The 26444-nt window shown below is 40.5% G+C and overlaps 1 protein-coding gene across 18 annotated transcripts in view; it reads right to left on the bottom strand.

Annotated features, from left to right (window-relative positions):
- Window positions 1–26444, bottom strand: part of REPS2 (RALBP1 associated Eps domain containing 2) — a 245308-nt gene that overhangs the window by 22352 nt on the left and 196512 nt on the right. For 13 of the 18 annotated variants that reach the window (XM_070502324.1, XM_070502327.1, XM_070502335.1 and 10 more), the window contains 2 exons: window positions 11595–11678; window positions 10020–10165 (listed from right to left, as the gene is read on the bottom strand). The exons of 1 other annotated variant lie outside the window; for it this stretch is intronic. In XM_070502324.1, coding sequence (XP_070358425.1) covers window positions 10020–10165; window positions 11595–11678 — 230 coding nt within the window. The remainder of the gene's footprint in view (window positions 1–10019; window positions 10166–11594; window positions 11679–26444) is intronic. 4 more of the 18 variants (XM_070502328.1, XM_070502329.1, XM_070502330.1 and 1 more) reach the window with 1 other exon arrangement.

Below are 26444 nucleotides of genomic sequence, written 5' to 3'. Positions count from 1 at the left end.
GGATATCAGCTCAAGGAGGAGGGCTCAGAATACGCAGCCCTCGACCTCCACCCAGTGGCAATAGGCTGTAACTGCAACCGAATAATATCAGAATGTGTAAGACCTGACCTAGCAACATCAGACACTACATCAAATCTCCAGACCAGAGAGAAAACGACAAGCACCCAGAGCTCAGTCCTGAGGACACAGAAATATGTAATCTAAGTGGTAATGAATTGAAAAGAATTATCATCAAAAATCTCAATCAGGTAAAAGAAAATGTAGAGAAACAATTCAACAAGTTCAGGAGCTACATCACAAAAGAGATTGAAACTACAAAGAAGAATCAATCAGAAATATTAGAGATGACAGACACAATGGAAGAGATAAAACAAAATACGAATTCCCTGAACACTCAAGTGGACTTCATAGAGGAGCATATCAGCATAATCGAAGACAAACATGTTGAAATGCTCCAGACAGAGGAGGAGAGAGAACTAAGACTAAAAAGAAATGAAGACAGTCTCCAAGAAATATCCAACTCAATGAGGAAATGCAACATAAGAATTATAGGTATTCCAGAAGGAGGAGAGAAGGAGAATGGAGCAGAAAGGGTGTTCAAAGAAATAATAGCAGAGAACTTCCCAAACCTAGGGAAAGAGAGGGAAATCTGTGTGAAAGAAGCTTCCAGATCTCCTAGATTTGTCAATGTAAAAAGACCTATTGCAAGGCATATATTGGTAAAACTGGCAAAAATGAATGACAAAGAAAGAATGCTGAGGGCAGCAAAGCAGAAGAAAATAACCTACAAAGGAACTCCTATCAGGCTTTCAGCAGATTTCTCTGCAGAAATCTTACAAAGCTAGGAGACAATGGAACAACATATTCAAATCTTTAAAAGACAAAAATCTTCAGCCAAGAATACTCTATCCAGCAAAAAAATCCTTCAGATATGAGGCAGAAATTAAAACTTTCCCAGACAAACAAAAGCGAGGGGACTTTGTAGCCACAAGACCCCCACTACAAGAAATCCTCAAGAAGGCCCTCATACCTGGAAAAAGAAAGGGAAAAAGGGGTCACAAAACACAGAGTAAGGAGATAAATAGGTCAAGAGAATCAGAGTAAGATAGCAAATATTCAACTATAGCATTAAGCTAGAGGGAAGGAAAACACCAAAAACAAAGTTAATCCTGTCATTTTAACCACAAACTCACAAGACAAGATGGAATAAGATATGAGAAAAACAACTTAGGAGGGGAGGAGGAAAGGGACCAAATCGGTTTAGACTAAGGAAATAAGAGGCCATCATAAAACGGACTATCTTATACACAAGATTCTGAATACAAACCTCAGGGTAACCACTAAACAAAAAATCAGAACAGAGACACAAAGAATAAATAAGGAGAAACACATCATAAAAAACTACATAATTCAATGGGTAGACCAAAACACACAGGACAAGAAACAAAGGAAATGCAGGAAAACCAGAAAATGAATGATATAATGACAGCATTAAGCCCTCATACATCAATAATCACCCTAAATGTAAATGGATTGAATTATCCAATAAAAAGGCACCGAGTGGTGAGATGGATTAAAGAACAAGACCCAACAATATGCTGCCTCCAGGAAACACATCTCAGTTCCAATGACAAACACAGGCTCAGAGTGAAGGGGTGGAAGACAATACTCCAAGCTAATGGGAAACAAAAGAAAGCAGGTGTCGCAATAATTATATCAGACAAAGTAGACTTCAAGATAAGACAGGTAAAGAGAGACAAAGAGGGGCAGTATATAATGATCAAAGGGACACTCCACCAAGAAGAAATAATGCTTATAAATATCTAGGAACCTAACACAGGAGCACCAAAGTTCATGAAGTAACTATTAACAAACCTAAAAGAAGCTATTAATAACAACACAATAATAGTGTTATTATTGAGTGTTATACTCAACACTCCACTCACATCAATGGATAGATCATCCAGACAGAAAATCAACAGGGAAACAGTGGAATTAAATGAAAAGCTAAACCATTTGGACTTGATAGACATATATAGAACACTCCATCCAAGAACAGCAGAATACACATTTTTCTCAAGTGCACACAGAACATTCTCAAGGATAGACCATATGTTGGGAAACAAGGCAAGCCTCTACAAATTTAAGAAAATTACAATAATAACAAGTATCTTTTCCGATCATAATGCTATAAAGCTAGAAATTAATTAGAAGAAAAAAGCTGAGAAAGAGACAAAGATGTGGAAACTAAACAACATGCTATTGAACAACCAATGGATCATTGAAGAAATTAAAGGAGAAATCAAAAAACATCTGGAGACAAATGAAAATGATAACATACCATACCAACTCATATGGGATGCAGCAAAAGCCATATTAAGAGGGAAATTCATCACAATACAGGCACACCTTAACAAACAAGAAAAATCCCAAGTAAGCAATCTCAAATTACACCTAACTGAATTAGAAAAAGAAGAACAAAGCTCAAAATCAGCAGAAGGAGAGAAATAATAAAAATCAGAGCAGAAATAAATGCTATTGAAACAAAAAAGGTGGCAGAAAGGATCAATGAAACAAAGAGCTGGTTCTTTGAGAAGATAAAAAAAATTGATAAGCCCCTAGCCAAACTTACAAAGAAAAAAGAGAGAAAGCTCAGATAAACAAAATCAAAAATGAAAGAGGAGAAATAACAACAGACACCACAGAAATACAGCAGATTATAAGAGAATACTATGAAAAAATATATGCCAAGAAAATGGATAATCTGTAGGAAATGGATAAATTCTTAGACTCTTACAACCTGCCAAAGCCGAAGAAGCTGTTTCAAGAAGAAACAGACAATATGAATAGACCAATCACAAGGAAAGAGATTGAAACAGTAATCAAAAGCATCCCAAAGAATAAAACCCCAGGACCAGACGGCTTCTCTGGAGAATTCTACCAAACTTTCAGAGAGAATTTAATACCTATCCTTCTCAAGCCATTCCAAAAAATCAGGGAAGATGGACCACTTCCTAACACATTCTACACGGCCAACCTCACTCTGATACCAAAGCCTGACAAGGACAGCACAGAAAAGGAAAACAACATACCAATATCATGGATGAACATAGATGCAAAAATCCTCAACAAAATTTTGGCAACCCAAATTCAGTGATACATCAAAAGGATCATACATCATGATCAAGCGGGATTTATATCAGGGACACAGGGATAGTTCAACATCCGCAAATCAAGCAACGTGACACACCACATCAACAAATTGAGGAATAAAAACCACATAATCATCTGAATAGATGCAGAGAAAGCATTTGACAAGATCCAACAGCCAGTTATGATAAAAACTCTCTTATCTCAACAAAGGCCATATATGACAAACCCACAGCCAACATCATACTCAATGGGCAAAAACTGAACATCATCCCTCTGAGAATAGGAACAAGACAAGGATGCCCACTATCACCACTCTTATTCAATAGAACTGGAGGTTTTGGCCAGAGCAATTAGGCAATAGAAAGGAATAAAAGGAATCCAAATAGGGAGCAAAGAAGTGAAACTCTCACTGTTTGCAGACGACATGATCTTATATATAGAAAACCCCAAAGAATCCATCAGAAAACTAATAGAAATAATTAACAACTACAGTAAAGTCGCAGGGTAAAAAAATCAACTTACAAAAATCAGTTATTTTTCTATGCTCCAATTATGAACTTACAGAAAGAGAACTCAAGAGTACAATTCTACTTGCAATCGCAACTAAAAGAATAAAGTACCTAAGAATAAATTTAACCAAGGAGGTGAAGGACTTATACAATGAAAACTATACGACATTACTGAAAGAAACTGCTAATGACATAAAGAGATGCACATGGATTGGAAGAATAAACATAGTTAAAATGTCCATATTACCCAAAGCAATCTACAGATTCAATGTAAGCCCAATCAGAATCCCAATGACATTCTTCACGGAAACAGAGCAAAGAATCCTACAATTCATCTGGGGCAACCAAAGACCCAGAATTGCTAAGGCAATCCTGAGAAAAAAGAACAAAGCTGCAAGTATCACAATCCCTGACTTCAAAATGTACTACAAAGCCATAGTGATCAAAACAGCATGGTACTGGTATAAAAACAGGCACACACATCAATGGAACAGAATTGAAAGCCCAGAAATAAATCCGCACATCTATGGAGAGCTAATCTTAGACAAAGATGCCAAGAACATACAATGGAGAAAAGATAGTCTCTTCAATAAATGGTGTTGGGAAAACTGGACAGCCACATGCAAAAGAATGAAGGTAGACCATTATCTCACACCATACACAAAAATAAACTCAAAATAGATCAAAGACTTGAAGATAAGTCCTGAAACTATAAAATTCCCGGAAGATAATATAGGTAGTACACTCTTTGACATCGAAGTAAAAAGGATCTTTTCAAATACCATGTCTTCTTAGACAAGGGAAACAAAAGAAAAAATAAACAAGTGGGAGTTCATCAGACTAAAGAGCTTCTGCAAGGCAAAAGAAACTAGAATCAAAACAAAGAGACAACCCACCAATTGGGAGAAAATATTTGCAGATCATATATCTGACAGGGGTTAATCTCCATAATATGTAAGGAACTCACACAACTGAACAATAAAAAACAAACAACTTGATCAAAAAATTGGCAGAGGATGTGAACAGACATTTTTCCAAAGAAGAGATACAGATTGCCAATAAACATATGAAAAGATGTTCAACATCATGAATCATCACAGAAATGCAAATCAAAACTACACTAAGATACCACCTTACACCTGTTAAAATGGCTATAATCACTAAGACTAAAAATAACAAATGTTGGAGAGGGTATGGAGAGAAGGGAACCCTCACACACTGCTGGTGGGAATGCAAACTGGTGCAGCCACTATGGAAAACAGTATGGAGATTCCTCAAAAAATTAAAAATAGAAATATCACATGACCCAGCTATCCCACTACTGGGTATCTACCCAAACAACTTGAAATCAACAATCTACAGTAACATACGTACCCCTATGTTCGTTGCAGCACTATTCACAATAGCCAAGACATGGAAACAATCCAAGTGCCAACTGATAATTAGATAAAGAAGATGTGGTATTTATACACAGTGGAATACTACTCAGCCATGAAAAAAAGACAAATTCATCCCATTTGCAATAACATGGAAGGACCTGGAGAGAATTATGCTAAGCGAAATAAGCCAGACTGAGAAAGACAAACACCGTATGATTTCACTCATATGTGGAATATAAACAAACACATGGGCAAGGAAAACAGTTCAGTGGTTACCAGGGGAAGGGGGGTGGGGGGTGGGCACAGGGGGTGAAGGGGAGCACTTAAGTGGTGACAGACAAGAAATAATGTACAACTGAAATCTCACATCAATGTAAACTATTATGAACTCAATACAAAAAAATGACAGAAACACTCTAAGAAAATTGAGAAGAATCAGGAGGAGCCCCAAAAGGTTTGCAATCCTCTCTTCCAATCCATTCCTGCCACGGGTTTCTACGAGTCACTCCTATATCCTTATAATAAAGAACATGGTTTTGCGACCTCAAGTTGTTTTTTATTATTTGCCATCAAAGGAGCCCTAAATAATGCAAAGATAGGATCAAGCCCCAGAATACCTCTCAAGGGTTCAGCAAAGGCATTTATTTAACTTGCCTCACCTTCTCAAGAGTTGCTTCTGGAGTTTGTCTCTTCAGGTTCCCCTACTGTTGCTACCCACTGTTCCAGGCTGGGCTCTAACTGGCCTGGTTTCCAAGGAGGAAGATGAGGAAGTAATAGTTAAGCATACATTTCTTTTGTCCAGTTCTGTTGTGTGCCATGCTATCTATCAATTTTAAACTGCAGCACTCTGAGACACTGTCCACTCAGTTTTGTGGCAGACTATCCTCCCAAACCTATTCTGTGCTTTCTTGTTTTCAGAAGCATATCATCCTCAGTTTGAGCTAGGCACATGGCCATCCAACTAGAAACTACATTTCCCTGTCTCCCTTGCAAGTAAGTGAGGCGATATGACGAAGTTTTGGCTAAAAGAATCAGAGAGAAGTGATGTGTGTGCCACTTCTGAGTCACGCCCTTAAAAGTAATCTCTTTTCTCTCTATTTGTTCCTTTCCTGTTCCAGGGGCCTGGAATGTGAACATGTTAGTGGTGAGCCATCTTCAACCATATGGATAAAGGAAACCCCCAGAGGGATCTCAAACAAGAAGACAAAAGATGCCTGGGCTCCCGGACAGAGCTACTCTATGCTTCTGGACCACTCAGCAACTCAGACTTTTACATAAGAAAGAAGTCAATTTCTACGTTATTTGAGCAACTGTTACCTGGTCTTTATTTGAAAGAACAGAAACTATGGTCTCTAGATGAGAAAAATCTTAGTCTTCACCCTAGGTCCTGATTTCTCCCAAGGAATTCTGAGTACAGCTTCTAGGAACTGAACTATTGCCTTTTCTCTACTTGGAAATGGTAGGTTTTTATTCGGGATGCCAATAATTAACCCCACAGACATTCCAGTAATGCCAAACACGAGGTAGGAAGGGAAACAGAATCCCAACCACATTGATAACATCATACCACTGCAACCCTGGCTGCTGGGCATGCCCTGGGGTGGTCCAGGACACCTCTCAGGGTTACAGAGAAGAGCAGAGGCCATAGAGGCTGACACAGGTTCAGCCACAGTACTGTTACACAAAATCCTCTATCTCCAAACTGCTCAAGCCATTGTATTTTCCCAAAGTCCATCCTTAGCAGATACACAAGCTATGGGGAAAAACCAACTAAGCCAAATTATTTCTAAGAAAAACCCACTTTTGTCCTCATGGGAAGCTCACTGTTGATGACACAACCTTAGAGCTGTTTATTACTTATAACCTGGACTCAGCAGCTCACTTGGAGAGAACACTTCCTTAGTTCCTTTGCCCTGAATGGAGTAGACAATAATAATATCTGAAGGAGAATTTGTTTCTTTTGATAGATCAGTTCTCATGTTCATTTTCCAAAGAGCTGATGACCATTTTGCAACTAGTCTATTTTTTTAGCCTTTCTTACCCAGTGTTCTGTTAGAGAATTAAGAAAATGATTTGTGACTCTTTTCTTAGTTTTCCCAAAGATGATACACAGTAAAGACCACTCTAGATGCAGGAGAGAGGTTAACTAACTACAGACAATGGATGTCTTAAGGGCATCAGAGCTTCATTCTTTCCAGAACCCTGGTTGAGAAAGGACTATACATACTAACCATCATGTGTCTGGCTGTCTCTCTCTCCAGGGCTTAAAAAATTATGAATGCTAAGTTGCTTTTTTTCACTCCAAAATAAACTGGTCTTGGAACTGAAATAAGTTTTATGAAGTTCTCCAACCACAAAGCTTAGATCCCTGCCATTTATAGCACTATTAAGTCTTGCTGATGGGCACTAGCCTCTCAACCTGACACCATGTGGTCACCTAACTAGTGAGAGAGCATCATGGTAAGGGACAGTCACTGAACAGGCAGATAAAAGCATCTCCTTTCAACAAATGGTGCTGGGACAACTGGATATCCATACTCAAAGAAGGAAGTTGGATCCCTTCCCCATACTATACACAAAAATGAACTCAAAACTGAGCATGGGCTTCAATGTAAGACCTAAAACCATAAAACTTTTAGAAGCAAACACAGGAATAAATCTTCATGAACTTGGGTTAGGCAATGGTTTCCTAAAGATGACACCAAAAGCAAAAGTGACGAAAGAAAAAGAAATAGATAAATTGGACTTCATCAAAACTAAAAACTTATTATTTGTGCTACAAATAATACCACCAAGAAAGTGAAAAGACAACCTACAGAATGGGAGAAAATATTTGCAAATCATATATCTGACACGGGGCTTCTATCAGAATACATTAAAAAACTCATAACTCAAAAACAAAAAAATAATCCAAGTAAAATTGTGCAAAGGATCTGAGTAGACATTTCTCCAAAGAAGATATACAAATGGCAAATAAGCACATGAAAAGATGTTCAACATCATTCGTCATTAGTGAAATGCAAATCAAAACCACAATGAGATACCACTTCACATCCACTAGAAAGGCTATAAAAAAAAATAAGTGTTGGCAAGGAAGAGGAGAAATTGGAACCCTCATACATTACTGGCAGCACTGTAAAATGCTGCAACCACTAAGGAAAAGAGTTTGGCAGGTCCTCAAAATATTAAATATAGACTTACCATATGACCCAGCAATTCCACTTCTAGGTATATACTCAAGACAAATGAAAACATAAGTCCAAACAAAAACTTGTATACAAACAGTACAGCAGCATTATTCTTAATAGCTGAAAAATGGAAACAACGTAAAAGGTCCATCAATTGATGAATGGATGAACAAAATGCAGTATATCCATACAATGGGACATTATTCAGCAATAAAAAAGAATTAAGTTCTGATTCATGCTACAACATGGATGAACCTTGAAAACATGCTAAATGAAAGAAGCCAATCACAAAAGATCACATGTTGTATGATTCTATTTAAATGAAATGGCCAGAATAGGCAAATCTAGAAAGACAAAAAGTAGATTAGTGGTTGTCTGGGACTTGGGAGAGAGGAGAATGGAAAGTGACTGTTAATGGGCACAGAATTTCTTTTTGGAGTGATGAAAATGTTCTAAACTTAGATTGTGGTGATGGTTGCACAAACTTTGTGAATATACTAAAAACTACTGAACTGTACACTTAAAAGGGTGAATTATATGCTAGGTGAATTATATCTCAATAAAGCTGTTTAAGAAAAAACAAGTGAAGAAAAGAAAACGAAAGGGATCTTTGTGTGAACTCCACTACCTGCCCTGCCACACACTTTGGAGGATGTTATAGGCACCACTGACTGACTAGCATTAATGTGAAGTGGAGATTGAAGTGAAAAGCTGCGTAGAACATGTAAGAAAATTCAGTCATCTTTGTCCTTGATAGGGATCCATCCCCTAGGCTTGAGGGTGGCTGGAAGATGGTCAAGGTTCTCAGTGACCGTTAAGGACAAAATATACTTCCTTTATGCACTGATACCACTGGGGAACTGTCCACTTCGAAAAACAAAAACAAAAACCATCATCTGAAGAAGAGTGCTGCCCAGATTCAGAATGGGGCTTGGGATTCAAGGGCAAGTTGTTCTTTCCATAACAGTGTAGGCAGGAGACAATCCGCAGCAGCCCCTGAGATCTGCAAGGCCCCTAGAGCAGCGTCATGACACATCTTTAACATTTACATTAGTGACCAGTTGGGCTCACTTGAAGTCATGCATGGCAGCAGGTTTCTGCCCTCGACATCTTGCTCAATTTCACTACAGGGAAACTGAGGCAAGTGACAGCTCTTCTTAGAGCCAAAGCCTTCTGGAGAAGGATGGTCTGTCCATAACACTGTTGTCTTGGTCCTTGGCCATGTCCAAAGCTGTCCACATCCTCCCTTCCAATGTCTGTTAACAGTTAGTTAGATATCTTGGAGGCTCCACATGTGACCATTCTGTGCTGATACAATTGACAACAGAAACTCTTTACAGGGATTAAAAAGAAATCACACACCATATCTACTGAAAGTTGGGTCTGAGGGTCATGAAACTAGGGCCATTTGCCCCAGAGGAACATGAGACTAGGCAGGCAAAGAAGGAAAAAAAATGTCTTCTTCCTAGGAAAATGGAGGCCAGCATAAGGAAGAGAATAGGAAGGAGTGGAAGAGGAGGGAGGAAGGGAAGGAAATCAAACCAAACTGAAACACACCCCAGCCTGGGACTCGCCTGCCCCTTGGGCCAGGTTAAATCCTACAGCTTAGAAAGCCTCTCTCTGACTGGAAGACTAATCCAATCATCGAGATGAGGAAGGTCAGACTACAAGCACAAAATCACACCCTTCTATGGGAGTGAGTGTAAATGTAAATGTTATTTCCATTTACATAGACACACAGATTTATAAGGAAGATTCTGACCTTGCTCTCATTTATCTGCTCTACTTACTTTTGGACTGTTGGATGGGGTTTCGCGGCTGCTACAGAAGCTGGCCCGCCTACAGTGGTAGAAGGCTCTTGGTTTTCTGTAGCTTGATTTTCAGGTCGGAATTTCCTACGGATGGGCTTTGATGGGGGCTGAGAATATGGTAAGTCCTGTGAATTAAAAACAAAACAAAAAAACCCAAAAAGTTAAAAAATTAAATGCTCCCCCCTAGACGCCAATGCCCCATGTTCCTCTAGGCCAGCCCCCAATGTCAGGTGTGTGCTCTATTCAAACTCCACACCCAAGGAGATGTGGCTGATTCAAGTCTTGGCAAGAACTGGTGGGACACGGGCATCAGATTCCAGTGGCCTTTCTTTCTTTCTTTTTCTTTTTTCATGCTTGCAGACTATTACCTCTTTTTGTCACCTGGAAGGACACAGGAATCAGTGTAGTGGCCCACCTGCCCTCCCTGCCTGCCTTCCTTTTTTTAAATTCTGTGCGCATCTCATACCCCAGGGCCTTTTCTAACTGAAGACAAAACTGGCTCTTGCCTCCCTTTGGGGCTTTATGGAACATACGTTTTGAAATTTGTAAAGGTGTTAGCATATGCTCATCATTCCCCTACCCCCAATTCCTACACCAAGTCAAGCTCAAGAGCAACAGTGCTGCCTGGAAGGAGACAGCTGGCCTGCTTCCTTGGAGGCCCCTGCCTCACCTGTGCTCCTGAGCCCAGAGCCCACTATCTTTGAAGGTACAAGGGCCTGAGAAAATGGGGAAGGACAAGAAGAGAGTGAGAAGATGAAAGGAGAGCATGATGACTGAGTGGTGCTTACTGAACAAATGACCCGTGACTCAGTGACATGGGTGGGCTACAGAAAGGACGCCAGGATGCAAGAGGAGACCACGGCACAAAAAGAAGGGGAGACTTCCCCACCCCCATGAGGCACTCCTAGGACATTAGCAGCATGCAAGGTTCTGCTGACAGCATCTGTCCCTCCCTAGAACACCTCCTCAACTTGCCAAAAGCAAGGCCACCATATTTAGCTAGGAAGTTGAAGAAAGAAGTACAAACTGTCAGTGACATCAAGGTCAAGCCCAGGAATCATCAAGACCCTAATCTTCACAAAGAACCCAAATTCTAGGAAATCTCAACTATTAACATTCATGTCAGGACATGAAAACCTTAAAAGGGTAGACTTGCAGGGCTGCCCAATGGTGTAGCAGTTAAGTTCACACACTCCACTTTGGTGGCCTGGGGTTCAGGGGTTCGGATCCCAGGCACAGACCTATATACCTCTCATCAAGCCACGCTGTGGCAGTGTCCCACATGCAAAATAGAAGATGACTGGCACAGATGTTAGCTCAGGGACAATCTTCCTCAAGCAAAAAGAGAAAGATCGCAACAGATGTTAGCTCAAAAAAATAATACAAATACCATATTACTCCCCTACTTAAACCCTTCAATGGCTATCCATTGTTTCAGAATAAAATTCAGATTCCTAAAAAAAAAAAAAACGGTAGATTTCCTAACAGAGGCAAGAAGCCCAGGAAAGAGGCTCACGATGCCATCACAATGTCGCACCCTCACACTGGCCTTACCTTCTTTGTTGGACTACTTTCTGCAGCTTGGGAGGGGGCTCTGTTCAGCTGGGGGTGTAACTCGGCCTCGGATGCTTGTTCAGGCTGTAGCAAAAGATCACAGAGAGGAAAAAATGCACAAACACAACCACCTAAATATACCATGAAGAGCACTTAAGAAAATAGTCACTAAGGGAAAACTGATTTAGACCAAATGGCAGCCAAGCATGGCTAGGTCTGCTGATCCTTGGGAAAAACCTTCTGTAGAGCCCACTATTTCCTCCCATCCCTCCTTCTAGCCTTGTTCAACCGTAGGAAAAGAGTCACGGGAATGACTTCTATAATTGAACATATGTATTGCTAAAAACTAATGCTTTACAAGCTCAAAGTAAAAATAACAAGGCTAATTGGAAAACCAGGGTTAACCAGAGCAGGGGCTGGCCTGGTTGCATAGTGGTTAAGTTTGTGTGCTCTGCTTTGGCAGCCTGGGCTTCACCAGCTCGGATCCCGGGCGCAGACCTATGCACCACTCATGAAGCCATGCTCTGGTAGGTGTCCCACATATAAAGTAGAGGAAGACAGGCACAGATCTTAGCTCAGGGCCACTCTTCCTCAGCAAAAAGAGGAGGATTGGCAGTGGATATTAGCTCAGAGCCAATCTTTCCCAAATGAAAAAAATTTTTTTAACCAGAGCACTAAAACAACGACCACAATGAAAAACACTAACAGGGCCAGCCTGGTGGCATAGTGGTTAAGTTCGTGCACTGCACTTTGGTGGCCTAGGATTCAGAGATTCCAATCCCAGGCATGGACCTACACACTGCTCATCAAGCTATGCCTCTCAATTGGTCAGTTCCCCTCTATCATCAGGCAGACAGAGAAGCATTTGCCCTGATGCTCCCTTTCCTGGGGAGATAAATGAAGTCTTCTTCTTGTGGAAATACTGAGGGAAGTGATAAATTGGATCCTCTTTTCAACAAAAATGAGGATTCTGAGCACAGCAAAAGTGGGACAGCTGTCTTTGTCACTGTCTCCGTTTTAAACATTTCTAACAAAAAACAAAAACAAAAAACCACAATGGGGGAGGGGTTGGGAAGGATGAGGGAGCAATTGGGAGACGTGTCTGAAAATTGTTTTCCATTTACAAATTTGCCTTCCTGAAATTGTATCCAAGGGCCTGGGTTTCTAGCTCTATGACTAGTGACAAACAACTCCTCTGTGTTCTATCAGGCTGAATGTAACCATCAATCTCCTTAGAAGGAAACTGAAGACCTCCCCACCCCTTCATACTGCTGTATGACTGATTCTAAATGGATCTATCTATTGAACATTCAGAGAGGTGAGTCTCATGAGGGGCCTGGAACACTGGAATCAGGAAGGTCCTGGAAAGGCAGAGCCTCACCAGAGCCAGAAATTATCCCAGGAAAAGAGATGGAGGAAAAAAACTACCTTTGTGGTAAAAAAAAAAAAAACCTACAGATGAGATTTAGACATGTAAAAGTCCCTCTTCCCAATAAACTATCTCACTTTCCTTCATCAAAATAGTATGAGGCTTCCATTAGATTTAGCAGCTGGAAAGCACAACAAACCAGGGAGATTTTTTTGCTATTTCTTCAGACTTTTCTAAGTTAACAATTTTGGGAGAATGATAACCCATAAAAACAGGGGTGCCTGAGCGGCTCCCTTTTTCCTTTGTGTGTTAGAGAAAGGGAGAAACAACTCGGTATCAATATATGGACAATATACCCTTGTCCAAAAGTTCTGGTTGTCTGAACTGAAATCCAACACCTGAATCTCATGAAAGAAACAAATACTTGGATTACAATTAAATTGCAAATGGCAGTCCTTCCCTCATGGCTCCATGCGTAACAACATGTACCCAGCCAAGATGTGGCAAGCCAGGAAAATACTTTTAGCCAAGATCTCATTAAAACTCAAGCTAACGTTCCTTTAAAAAACATATATCTTGGAGAGGGGTGTAGCAAAATGGCGGGGTGAGCTGACGCGGGACTCTCTCCCCTCCAAACTACAACAAAGGATTGGAAAAACTGAATTTCAGGCAATAATCCTAATGCCAGACCGTCAGAGAACTACAGAAACAAAACCACGGAGGACGGAGACGCTGCAGCCAGCCTCGGAGGAGCTTGGAACAGGGTAAGAGAGAACTTCGCTCCCTCCCCTAGAGACTGGGATCACTGTGGCGGGTGAGGGAAGGAGCAGGGGAGGGGCCGTGCCACCGAGTGATCGTCCAGGACTCCCACCACCAGTGCAGTGGAAACCCGCTGACGGGGGAAAGCTTCTGTGCATGGGGACACCATCACACCAGGGCCCCAGGAGACCACAGAACAGGAGCTGATCAGAATCCAGATCGGCACTCGAGAGAAACCGGCCCTCCTCCCTGCAAACCACACTGGGCGCCACCATCTTGCCCGAAGGCAGAGAGCTCAGAACACGCGGCTCTCGACCCCCATCTAGTGGCGACAGGCTGTAACTGCAACCGAATACAACCATCATGCGCAAAAACCGCTTCTCTACCATCCAGCAATTTATAAAAGCTCCAGACCAGAAGGAAAACAATAAAAACACAGAATTAAGTCCTGAGGACTTGGAAATAGGTAAACTAAGTGAAAATGAGTTCAGAGTAGCTATCATCAAAAAACTCAATGAGGTAGAGGGAAAGATAGGGAAACAAGTCAACGAGTTCCGGAGTTACTTCACAAAAGAGACTGAAATTATAAAGAAGAATCAAACAGAAATACTAGAGATGAAAATATGATGGATCAGATAAAAAAGAATACAGATTCCCTGAATGCCCATGTAGACAACATAGAGGAGAAAATTAGCATAATCGAAGATAGACAGGCTGAATGACTCCAGACAGAGGAAGAAAGAGAACTAAGGATTAAAAGGAATGAGGAAAGTATCAGAGAGATAGCAGATTCAATGAGGAGAACAAATTTAAGGATCATAGGAATTCCTGAGAACGTGGAAAAGGAAAATGGAGCAGAAAGTGTGCTTAATGAAATTATAGAAGAGAACTTCCCAAATCTAGGGATTGAGGGAGAAATGTGTGTGGAGGAAGCTTTCAGATCTCCTAGATTTGTCAATGTAAAAAGACCTACTGCAAGGCACATAATAGTAAAAATGGCAAAAATGAAAGACAAAGAAAGAATACTCAGGGCAGCAAGACAGAAGAAAATAACCTACAAAGGAACTCCTATCAGACTTTCAGCGGATTTCTCTACAGAAACTTTACAAGCCAGGAGAGAATGGAGTGACATATTCAAAACTTTAAAGGATAAAAATCTTCAGCCAAGAATACTCTATCCAGCAAAAATATCCTTCAGATATGAGGGAGAAATTAAATCTTTTTCAGACAAACAAAAGTTTAGGGAATTTGTAACCAAAAGTCCTCCACTATAAGAAATCCTCAAGAAGGCTCTCATACCTGAAAAAAGAAAAAAAGGGAGAAAGGGGCCACAAACCATGGAGTAGGGAGACAGATAGATAGAACCAGAATAGGATAGCAAATATTCAACTATAGCATTAGGATAAAGCTAAGGAAACCACTAAAGTAAAGATGATCTCATCACTCTGACTACAAACTCATAACACGAGTTGGAATAAGAGATGAAAATAATAATTTAGGAGGGGAAGAGCAAAGGGACTTAATCAATCTAGGCCAAGTAAGTAAGAGACCACCAGAGAATAGACTATATTATACATGAGACTCTAAATACAAATTTCAGGGTAGCCACTAAACTAAAAAACAGAACAAAGCCACAAAACATAAATAAGGAAAAATCTAAGAAACCCAGCACAAAAAATTGCAGAAGTCAATGGGTAGGCTAAAACACACAGGAAGAGAAACATAGGAAAACCAGATAACGAGCGACAGAATGACAGCATTAAGCCCACATGTATCAATAATCACCCTCAATGTAAACAGATTGAACTCTCCAATAAAAAGACACAGAGTGGCAATATGGATTAAAGAACAAGATCCAACAATTTGTTGCCTCCAGGAAACACACCTCAGCCCCAAGGACAAACACAGGCTCAGAGTGAAGGGGTGGAAGACAATACTTCAAGCTAATAGCAAGCAAAAGAAAGCAGGTGTTTCAGTACTTATATCAGACAAAATGGATTTCAAAATAAGGCAGGTAAAGAGAGACACATAGGGACAATATATAATGATCAAAGGGACACTGCATCAAGAAGAAATAACGCTTATAAATATCTATGCACCCAACACAGGAGCACCAAAGTTCATAAAGCAACTATTAACAGACCTAAAGGAAGATGTTAAAAATAACACAATAACAGTAGGGGACCTCAACACCCTACTCACATCAATGGACAGATCATCCAGACAGAAAATCAACAAGGAAATAGTGGAGCTAAACGAAAAACTAAAACAATTGGACTTAATAGACATATATAGATCACTTCATCCTAAAAAAGCAGAATACACATTCTTCTCAAGTGCACATGGAACATTCTCAAGGATAGACCACATGTTGGGAAACAAGGCAAGCCTCTACAAATTTAAAAAAATTGAAATAATAACAAGCATCTTCTCCAATCATAATGCTATAAGACTAGAAATTAATTACAAGAAAAAAGCTGAGAAAGGCACAAGGATGTGGAGAGTAAACAATATGCTACTGAACAAGCAATAGATCATTGAAGAAATTAAAGAAGAAACAAAAAAATACCTGGAGACAAATGAAAAGGATAACATGCCATACCGACTCACACGGGATACAGCAAAAGCTGTATTAAGAGCAAAATTCATCGCAATACAGACACATCTTAACAAACAAGAAAAATCCCAAATAAGCAATCTTAAACTACACCTAACCAAATTAGAGAAAGAAGAGCAAACAAAGCCCGAAATCAGCAGGAGAGAAATAATAAAAATCAGAGCAGAAATAAATGCTATTGAAACGAAAAAGGTGGTAGAAAGGATCAATGAAACAAAGAGCTGGTTCTTTGAGAAGATAAATAAAATTGACAAACCACTAGCCAGACTTACAAAGAACAAAAGGGAGAAAGCTCAAATAAACAAAATCAGAAATGAAAGAGGAGAAATAACAACACACTCTGCAGAAATACAACAGATTATAAGAGAATACTACAAAAAATTATATGCCAACAAAATGGATAACCTAGAGGAAATGGATAAATTCTTGGACTCCTACAATCTCCCAAAGCTCACTCAAGAAGCAAACAATTTGAACAGACCAATCACAAGGAAAGAGATGAAACAGCAATCAAAAACATCCCAAAGAATAAAACCCCAGGACCAGATGGCTTTCCTGGGGAATTCTACCAAACTTTCAGAGAGGATTTAATACCTATCCTTTTCAAACTCTTCCAAAAAATTAGGGAGGATGGAACACTTCCTAACACATTCTACGAGGCCAACATCACGCTGATAGCAAAGCCTGACAAGGACAGCACGAAAAAAGAGAACTACAGGCCAATATTGCTGATGAACATCGATGCAAAAATTCTAAACACAATTCTGGCAACCAGAATTCAGCAATTCATCAAAAGGATCATACATCATAATCAAGTGGGATTCATACCAGGGATACAGGGATGGTTCAACATCCGCAAATCAATCAACGTGATACACCAAATCAACAAACTGAGGAATAAAAACCACATGATCATCTCAATAGATGCAGAGAAGGCATTTGATAAGATTCAACAGTGATTTATGACAAAAACTCTGAACAAAATGGGCATAGAAGGGAACTATGTCAACATAATAAAGCCCATATATGACAAACCCACAGCCAACATCATACTCAATGGGCAAAAACTGAGCGCCATCCCCCTGAAACCAGCACCGAGACAAGGATGCCCTCTATCGCCACTCTTATTTAACATAGTACTGGAGGTCCTGGCCAGAGCAATCAGGCAAGAAAAAGGAATAAGAGGAATCCAAATAGGGAGGGAAGAAGTGAAACTCTTGCTGTTTGCAGATGACATGATCTTATATATAGAAAACCCCAAAGAATCCATTGGAAAACTCTTAGAAGTAATCAATAACTACAGCAAAGTTGCAGGGTATGAGATTAATTTACATAAATCAGTAGCATTTCTATATTCTAATAATGAACTAACAGAAAAAGAACTCAAGAACACAATACCATTCACAAACGCTACAAAAAGAATAAAATATCTTGGGGTGAATTTAACTAAGGAAGTGAAAGACCTATACAATGAAAATTACAAGGCCTTTCTGAGAGAATTGGATGATGACATAAGGAGATGGAAAGACATTCCATGTACATGGATTGGAAGAATAAACAGAGTTAAAATGTCCGTTCTACCTAAAGCAATCTACAGATTCAACGCTATCCCAATCAGAATCCCAATGACATTCTTTACAGAATTAGAACAAAGAATCCTAAAATTCATATGGGGCAACAAAAGACCCCGAATTGCTAAAGCAATCCTGAGAAAAAAGAACAAAACGGGAGGCATCACAATCCCTGACTTCAAAACATACTACAAAGCTACAGTAATCAAAACAGCATGGTACTGGTACAAAAACAGGTGCACAGATCAAGGGAACAGAATTCAAAGTCCAGAAATAAAACCACACATCTATGGACAGCTTATCTTTGACAAAGGAGCTGAGGGCATACGATGGAGAAAAGAAAGTCTTTTCAACAAATGGTGCTGGGAAAACTGGAAAGCCATATGTAAAACAATGAAAATTGACCATTCTTTCTCACCATTCACCAAAATAAACTCAAAATGGATCAAAGACCTAAAGGTGAGACCTGAAACCATAAGGCTTCTGGAAGAAAACGTAGGCAGTACACTCTTTGACATCAGTATTAAAAGGATCTTTTCAGACACCATGTCTTCTCAGAGAAGGGAAACAATAGAAAGAATAAACAAATGGGACTTCATCAGACTAAAGAGCTTCTTCAAGGCAAATGAAAACAGGATTGAAACAAAAAAAACAACCCACTAACTGGGAAAAAATATTTGCAAGTCATATATCTGACAAAGGCTTAATATCCATAATATATAAAGAACTCACACAACTCAACAACAAAAAATCAAACAACCTGATTAAAAAATGGGCTGGAGACATGAACAGACATTTCTCCAAAGAAGATATATGGATGGCCAATAGGCACATGAAAAGATGTTCATCATCGCTGGTCATCAGGGAAATGCAAATCAAAACTACACTAAGATATCACCTTACACCCATTAGAATGACAAAAATATCTAAAACTAATAGTAACAAATGTTGGAGAGGTTGTGGAGAAAAAGGAACCCTCATACACTGCTAGTGGGAATGCAAACTGGTGCAGCCACTATGGAAAACAGTATGGAGATTCCTCAAAAAATTAAAAATAGAACTACCATATGACCCAGCTATCCCACTACTGGGTATCTACCCAAAGAGCTTGAAGTCAGCAATTCCAAAAGTCCCATGCACCCCAATGTTTATTGCAGCATTATTTACAATAGCCAAGACATGGAAGCAACCTAAGTGCCCATCAACAGATGATTGGATAAAGAAGATGTGGTATATATACATACAATGGAATACTACTCAGTCATAAAAAAGGATCAAATCGTCCCATTTGCAACAACATGGATGGACCTTGAGGGAATTATGCTAAGTGAAATAAGCCAATTAGAGAAAGACAATCTCTGTATGACTTCACTCATATGAGGAATTTAAAAACATAGACAAGAGAACAGATTAGTGGCTACCAGGGGAAAGGGGGGGTGGAGGGTGGGCACAAAGGGAGAAGTGGTGCACCTACAACACGACTGACAAACAATAATGTACTACTGAAATTTCACAAGATTGTAACCTATCATTAACTCAATAAAAATATATATATATATAAAATATTAATACTCCCCTATCCACAAATGAGAAATTTATTTTCACTCTAACTTTGCAACGAAAAGTCTGGATAGGTCACATAGATTTGGAAGGTGCTACCACTCAGCATGTGGAGAACTGTTCTGGGGCTTTGCCTATTCCCATGGTTGATGGGACAATATGGTCCCTGCCAGCTGGCTCCCCAGAAATAGACACAGGCCTAGGGAGGCTAAGCATTTCGACTCTTCACCAGAAGAAGGGTTCATTTACTTATTCAATTATACAGATATTTATTTCGTACATCTGATGTGTCACTTTCCAAGAATCCTCATCTCAGGTTCTGCTTCTAGGGAACTGGACCTGAGATGCCAGGCAAGGTACTCCCAGAAGAAGGGAGTTAAAGCACTCTGGTATGCTCCTCCTCGGTCTCTCTCTCTTGGATCACTTGTTCTGGTGGAAGCCAGCTGCTATGCTGTGAGGACACTCAAGGTCCCCCAACAAGGGGCCCATGTAACAAGGAAGTGAGGCCTCCTGCCAACAGCCATGTAGGGGAGCCATCTTAGAAGTGGATCCTCCAGCCCCAGTTGAGCATTCAGATGACCGCAGCCCTGACAGACATCTTGACTGTGGCCTAATGACAGAGCCTGAGCCAGAACCACCCAGATTGGTTTGCTCCTGAATCTCTAACCCACAGAAAGTACGAGATAACAAATGTTAGCTATTTTAGGCCTCTAAGAAAAACACTCTACTATGTCTGGAATTTGGGGTCTAGTAGGGTGGAAAAAGGGTCCCTGCAGTAGCAGTTGCTGTTGCCAACTACTTCTCTGCATGAATTTATTTACTGGGCTCCTTTTAAAACCTCCCGGACACAAATACAATAAAAATCATTCATTATAATAGTTAAAGCAGATGAAAACAACACTGATAAATTATGGATTTTTTTAAAGTAGCTTAAAAACAACATGTTTCAGATTCCAGTTCCACCCAGGCAGGCTGGCTTTACAAAGATTCCACAGCTCCCATCTGAGTCCAGATGCTCATCACAGCTCCCACCAGGGCCACAGCAAAAATGTCAGAGAGTCTTTTTCCAGGCTTCAGTTTTTTTCCCGGTCCAATCCACCCTGCACACCATGGAGGAACTAATCTTGTAAGCACTTTTTCATCAAAACACTTTCTCAAAGCCCTTGAATGAGTCTCTAAGGCCTATGGCACACAACACAATCCCTCAGCCAGTTAAAGCTCTTCCATCATCTGACTCCAATTTACCTCAGCATCATAACTGCATTAGTTCTCCATATGGAACCTGCTCCAGGCACGTAAGTAGTACCGGAATCTTCAAACACACCACAAGTTTCTTCCCAACTCAATTCTGTTTGTTCTAGACTATCTAGACCAGTGGTTCCCAAATATAGCTACATAAGAGAATTATCTGGGGAATTTTTATAAAGTACAGACTTTTAGATACTACCCTAGACTTCCCTAATTAGAATGCCCTAGGGGTGGAGCGTTAGAAACTTCTATTTTAACAAGCTCCCCTGGGTGATTTTTACGTAGCCAGCCCAGACCAATTGGGAACCACCGATGGTCCAAGCTCTTCATTTAAGACATGAGAAAACCAAGTCTCCAAGGTCCTAGTCTGGAAAAGGCCATAGGTGCTCCACCAAAAATTGACAGGCTTCTTAACTGTTTTCTTGTCCACTTACCATGGAGGGAATAGGGAGTGCATGCAATATGGTTCCATAAGTAGATAAATATTTGAAGCTGGGCAAAATCTTCAGCAATAAGACTTTTGTTTAAAAGTCAAATTTGCAACAAAAAAATAAATTTCATTTTAAAAAAGTCTAATTGCAGAACTAATTGCTAAAGTGTGGATAATTGGTGACTTTTTTAAAGCCTGTAACATTCATGCTACTGATAGAGTAGAAAAAGAAACTCAAGCTTTGTTTATTATGCAAGAATCCAGGCAGATCCCAAGACTGGGAATCACAAAGGCAGTGGCCAAATTCTAGGCGGATGAGCAGACAATCCTGCTACAGCCTCTAGGGGACCTCCAGCATCCTACTGGTATTCTAAATGTCATTTGATGCCTAACTTTCACCCAACCCCGATCTCTGCTTGGTAAGGACACAATAAGAAGCCATGTGGTCAAACAGGCATAGAAGATGGAGAACCAACAGCCAGCAGCACACTGGTCACAGCAAAGCCCATCATTGCAACATCAGTCTCAGAGAGAGTCCAAAGGACTGAATTCTCTGTAAGAATAAATACCAACATCCATGACCCAAGTCACCTGTGAGAGACAGGAATGGAGCTGAAGCAAAAGCACCTGGAGGGCAAGCTCTGCATCTTGTTTCACTACCATTTTCCTGGTGCCTATGCTGAATGTCAGCAAATAGCAAGTCCTCTGATCAGTGTGTGCAATGAGCTAGTAACGAATCCAACACCATTTCATGTTCCACTGGACAAGTCAAGAATTCATCCCACAGTAACCGGAGCCACAGAGAACAGCACTCAAATCCAGGCTTTGCACTTGTTGGTGTACAACCTGGGCATGTGCTTACCTCTCTGAGCCACAATTTCTTTGTCTGCAAAAGGGGACAATCCGCCTAACTCCTAGCATTGTGAAGATTAAGTGAAATATCTGTCTAGAGCGCTAAGCACAATTACATAGTAGCTGTTCAATAATGGCAGCTACAATCATAATTAGGAGTAAAATCACAATTGGTTTCCCAGGCATAGGATCTGCTACTGTAAGCAGCAGCCAATTCAACATGTGGGACTTTTCCTCTCTTGCCAAATGGTGAAAACCTAGACTGAGAAAGTGCTGACTCCAATTTAGATTATAAGCAGATCCCATAAAGCAGGCTATCCACATCCAAATTTGTGCCACTGAATATTACTGCTACCAATATTAGAGAGAAGAAATTTTTAAAAATAAAAGCCCTCTCAGACTTTCAGATTCCATAGCTGCCTCAGCACAGACATCTCAGTCAGCTTGCACTGAATGTCTCTAGTGGCCCCCTATGGTAGGCCAATCCAATCCTGGAGACACCCAGGGGAATGACGATAAAAGAGCTCAGGGACAATTTCGACAGAAGTGAATAATCAGTAACTATAATGGGCAACTATTCCCTGGATACAGCAATCACACACAATCCCTTGGGGATTCCTGGAACCCACTGGATCATGGACAACATCCATGAAACAGATTTGCTGTTACAACTAAAAGATTATGAGCACTGTATTTTGGTCTAAAAGACAAATATTTTGACCATGACTAGGGTCTTGCTCTTCTATTTCCAATTTCTAGTAATAGAACAGAGACCTGAGTCAAGTCTGAGGCCCACCCTCATTTCATCACATACCTAAAGCCATATTGTAACACCATCTGCAGAGTCAACAACATGGAGCTCACAGATAAGGCAATCTATGGCAGGATTCTCTTGAGACTTATGTTCTCCATTGGATAAGGGTGAAGAAAGGTGCCACATGCATGCTTCTTGCCACACCAAACAGATTTTACTAAAATAGGCACCTACCACCATCACATTCAAAAGCATCTGGTTATGAGGCCTTTAGAAAAACCTCTTTTGCTGGTCCCCTGACCCTGAAATATATAGGCCCGGCAACAATACCTAAAGTATATAAAAATTTCAAAGCACCTCTAAGTCCTAGCCTAACCCAATATTTTACCACACTTATAATTTTGAATTCCCTTCCCAGTTCCATTGCTCTGTATTAGTGATAGAGTGTTTAACATTTTTCTAACTACTGATAGTTCATACTTAGACTGTGATAAATGCCCCCTTTTGGGTTGACAGGGCCCTGCTTGCATGAGCTGTGTCCATCAGAGGAAGGGAGCTTCAAAAAAATTCAATTAGAAATAGCTGGCTAGACAGGGAGCTACAAAAATTATCTAAGAGTTAGGAACCAGCCATAAAATAAATTCAATATTGATGAAGATGTGGAACTGAAATGGGAACAGTGTTGATGGAGTATAAATCAGTACAAATACTTTATAAAACTGTTTGGCAGTATCCATTAAAGCTGAACATATATTAACTCTATGACCCAGCAATTCTACTCCTGGGTAAATATCCGAGAGACATGAAAATATACATCTACTCAAAAACTTGCACATGAATATGCATAGCAGCATTATTTATAATTGCTAAAATTTGAAAACCACTCAAATGTCCATCAAGAGTAGAAAACAGTGATAGAGTTGCACATACAATGGAATACTATACAGCAATGATCTACAATTACACACAACATGGATGAATCACACAAACAGAATTTAAGCAAAAGAAGCCAGACACAAGAGTATATACTGCATGCTTCCACTTATATAAGGTAGAAAACAAGTAAAACTAATCTATGCTATTAGGCATCAGAATAGTGGTAACCCTAAGAATAAGGGATAGGAACTAGAAAATAGCTTAAGAGGGGCTTTCTGGGGTACTAGTAATATTTTGTTTCTTGATGTGAGTGATTACATGTGTTCAGCTTGTGAAAATTCACTGAGCTGCACGCTCAATGTGCACTTTTCAATACGCATATTAGACTTCAACAAAAAGTTTAAAATAAATCCAGTAGAGCCAATTTCCTATAATGTCCTTAAAGTGCCACCTAGTGGCACAAATTAAGTGTAAACAAGAGGGAAGATTCATCTCTAGCCACTTTAAAGAATATGGCCCAATTTCTAGCAGCACATTCTGGGAGCTCTCCCTGGCACACAGAATCCTGACACAAGGATTCAGTGGCAAGCAAACCTATCACTACAGAGCATGCTAGCACCAATGAGCCTATGATGATGCACATCTCTTCCCAACTCCGCCTGTGATCAGTTATGGTTGGAGTATTTATAACACAGACATCGACAAAGGCTACAAATTGGGGCTTTTTCTTTTTTCAGAGAGGTTCACCAGCACACCAGTAGGTGATATCTATAGAACTTGCTGAGCAGAACAGGGTATTCAGGAGGGAGTCATGAGGAAAGAAATCCTTTAACCTGTCTTCCCTGGACAGACTTATTTCCCTCTTCCTCACCTTGAAGGCAAGGCCTTAGTCTGGTTTCTTCTTATTATGCTTGAGAAACACAGAGTTGGGAAGGACCACTCACAGCAAGCCTTTGAAGTTGCCAGTTTAATAAAGGATATTTGCTTAAGGTTTTGCTAGTAAATACTGAAAGACAAAGCATCTTTGTCAGATAAAGGTCCTCAAGGCAAAGCTGCAAACTATAGACACAGGCATCGTGATCCTGGAGTTAAGAGACTGTGGGTTAAAAGGCTGATGGGGACGCCTATCTGTCTTTCCATTGATTCTTCTTCTCATTGCCATTATTTACAGCAACAGGTGATGATGTGGATTTGGCCTACAGGTAGTAGTTTGCTGACCCCTAATGTAGGCAGAGGGTCAGCCGGTGAAAGGTCACAGAAGCGAGAAAGAATGTGATTGTACCGCAAGTGGTTTAGTAAGCCAGTCCAGCACTCACTCTTGGCTTGTGATCACTAACTTCTGGCTATCCTGAGTCTGTTCTTCTGGGTTTGCCAACTAGACCCTGCCTCTGTTTCACTGGGCCTGCAGTGATAATAATTCTAACAGCTAATTGCCATTGAGGGCTGACCATATGTCAGGCACTGTTTAAAGTGCTTTGGAAATATTAATTCATTTAATCATCAAACAACCCTATGAGAGTAGATACTACCATAGTGTCTTTCAGATGATTTTATAGATGACGAAACTGAGACACAGAGAGGCTAAGCAACTTGCCAAAAGACACAAAGCCAGTAAGAGATAGAGATAGGATGTGAATTCCAAGCCCAGGTTCTTAACTAGTTAGGCTGCCTCCTGGGCCTGACCTCTGGTTGTCCTCCACTGTCCTTTCCGATTAATGCCATAGCACATTTGGGCGCCCTTCCATCCTGCCCCACTTCCACACTTGCTCCTCCCCTGACACTTAGGAATGCTTCCTAGCTTCTGTCACTGTGTGGTGTGGGGGATCAAAGAGGAGAAATAAGGATTCCACTACTCAGGAACCTAGAAATCAGCCAAACTGACTGCCAGGAAAACACTGGGCTATCTTATTAGATATAAGAAACATGAGGGCTGGCCCCATGACTGAGTGGTTAAGTTCGCACGCTCTGCTTCGGCGGCCCAAGGTTTCACCAGTTCGGATCCTGGGCACCTACACAGCACCACTCATCAAGCCATGCTGAGGTGGCATCCCACATGCCACAACTAGAAGGACCCCCAACTAAAAATACACAACTATGTACGGGGGGTTTTGGGGAGAAAAAGGAAAAAAGAAAGAAAAAAAAAAGAAAAAAGAAACGGTGTCCAGCTATTGCCCACAACCCTTGACAATAAAGCATGAGGAAATGGGTATGTGCACCATGAGAGACTACAGAATGGATGGTGATAGGCATGACTGCCTTCAGAGGGTGAGGAAGGATGAGATGAAGGAGCCACAGGATAAGGAGCAAATCACAACCTTTGTGCTACCATAGTTCTCAGCAAAGTGTGGGCCTATGTAAGCACATTCCATTAACACCTGATGAATTGACTACATGAACTTACGGCATCTTTCAGAAGAATGATGCTACCAAAGTAAGCTTTACACAATAATATCGTGAGTACAATATAATGATGACAAATAAAAATGGCAAGCAATAGGCTATATTGGAGAATATGAGGAAGCCATTTAGTATAAACCTAATTCAGCCTGACCTTGTCTTTCCAAAAGGGCTGACCGAGGCGTTGAGCATGCATTGTATATCTGCTTTAGATTTTCCCTATGGCAAGAACAAAGGCCCTTGAGATAAAGGTGCAACTTCCCTCCCCCTCCCAACGTTGGCGTCTCCTTAAGGATTAAGCATCTTTCCTTAGGCTAGAAACTGACTGCTGCACTCACCTGTGACCGCCCAGCTCGAGACAACAGACTTGCCTCCTGCTATGCCCTCCAAGGTAGCAGACCCACTACCTGCTGTGTC

The sequence above is a fragment of the Equus asinus genome, chromosome X (assembly GCF_041296235.1).
Source record: "Equus asinus isolate D_3611 breed Donkey chromosome X, EquAss-T2T_v2, whole genome shotgun sequence".
Taxonomy (NCBI): domain Eukaryota; kingdom Metazoa; phylum Chordata; class Mammalia; order Perissodactyla; family Equidae; genus Equus; species Equus asinus.
This window is presented reverse-complemented; position numbering and strand designations above follow the sequence as displayed.